Source organism: Acanthisitta chloris, unplaced genomic scaffold (assembly GCF_000695815.1).
Source record: "Acanthisitta chloris isolate BGI_N310 unplaced genomic scaffold, ASM69581v1 scaffold39324, whole genome shotgun sequence".
NCBI classification, from domain to species: domain Eukaryota; kingdom Metazoa; phylum Chordata; class Aves; order Passeriformes; family Acanthisittidae; genus Acanthisitta; species Acanthisitta chloris.
Genome location: NW_008668300.1, coordinates 1 through 1,108, shown reverse-complemented (window position 1 = coordinate 1,108; position 1,108 = coordinate 1). Strand labels below are relative to the sequence as shown.

The 1,108-nt window shown below is 63.6% G+C and overlaps 1 protein-coding gene across 1 annotated transcript; it reads left to right on the top strand.

Annotated features, from left to right (window-relative positions):
* Positions 1–19: 19 nt before the first annotated feature.
* On the top strand, positions 20–633 carry ATP5D (ATP synthase, H+ transporting, mitochondrial F1 complex, delta subunit; the record flags this gene model as incomplete). The annotated part of the gene is made up of 2 exons (XM_009072839.1): positions 20–230; positions 545–633. Coding segments are annotated over 2 exons (300 nt in total), but the record flags the coding sequence as incomplete, so codon positions are not given.
* Positions 634–1,108: the final 475 nt, after the last annotated feature.

Here is a 1,108-nt window from a genome sequence, read left to right as displayed (position 1 = left end):
GAACCGGCCGCCCGCTGCATCCCCGGGCTCCGCATCCCCCGTTCCGGTGACCGTTCCCTCTGCCCACCCCCTCCAGGTGTTCTACAACGGCGCCAACGTGAAGCAGGTGGACGTGCCCACGCTGACAGGCTCCTTTGGCATCCTGGCATCCCACGTGCCCACACTGCAGGTGCTGCGGCCGGGGGTGGTCACGGTGTACGCCGAGGATGGAACAGCCACCAAGTACTTCGGTGAGCCGGGAGGGAGGGAGGGAGCGTGGGGACAGTGCTCTCAGTGCCTTCTCCAGGTGTGCCCCGGTGCACTCCAGGGGTTCTGCTCCCCCAGCCTGGCAGGGGAGCCAGGACTCTGTGTGAGGCTGCAGACTGGGCTTGTGTCTTGGTTCTGCTCAGGCGCTCGGAGCATCTTCTGCTCCTGCTGCCCTTGGAGTGGGAACCAAGTCTCTGAACGTTGGGAACACAGCGGGAGGGTTTGTTCAGGAAAGGTGTGGTGGGAATCCCAGGGACAAGCCCTTCGGCCGTGCCTGACCCTGCGTTGTGCCCCACAGTGAGCAGTGGCTCCGTCACCGTCCACCCTGACTCCACGGTGCAGGTGCTGGCGGAGGAGGCAGTGACCATTGACATGCTGGACCTGGCTGTGAGTACCCAGAGCCCGTGGGCAGGCCCTGGGCTCCCTCCCCAGGGGGGATTTGCTCCCCAGTTCTCTGCTCTGGGTGCTTGTCTTGGGAGTTTCCCATGCCCAGACCAGGGACTGTGCCTGCACACCCATCACCCAGGTCAGGGGCTCGGGACTCCAGAGGGAGGGAGGAGTGCAGTCATAAACCTTCCCCAGGCCACCTCCCACCCCACGGACAGAACTGACCTTGTTCCCAGCCCTCTGGGGCTCCAGAACAGCTTTTCTTTGTCGATAAGGTGTCTGGGGCCAGCGCAGCTGCGTCAGTGGCTCTGTAGGGCAGTGGGTCCATGGGGCATCATGTGTGGGCTCAGTGACTGTGGTGGACAGAGGGAAGGGGAGAGGAGGGAGAGAGGTGACTCGAGGGTCACAGGACAGTCTGCTCTCCAGTGCCATCTCCCAGTGACACACTCCTTGTGCCCTTGTGCTCAGACTGCAA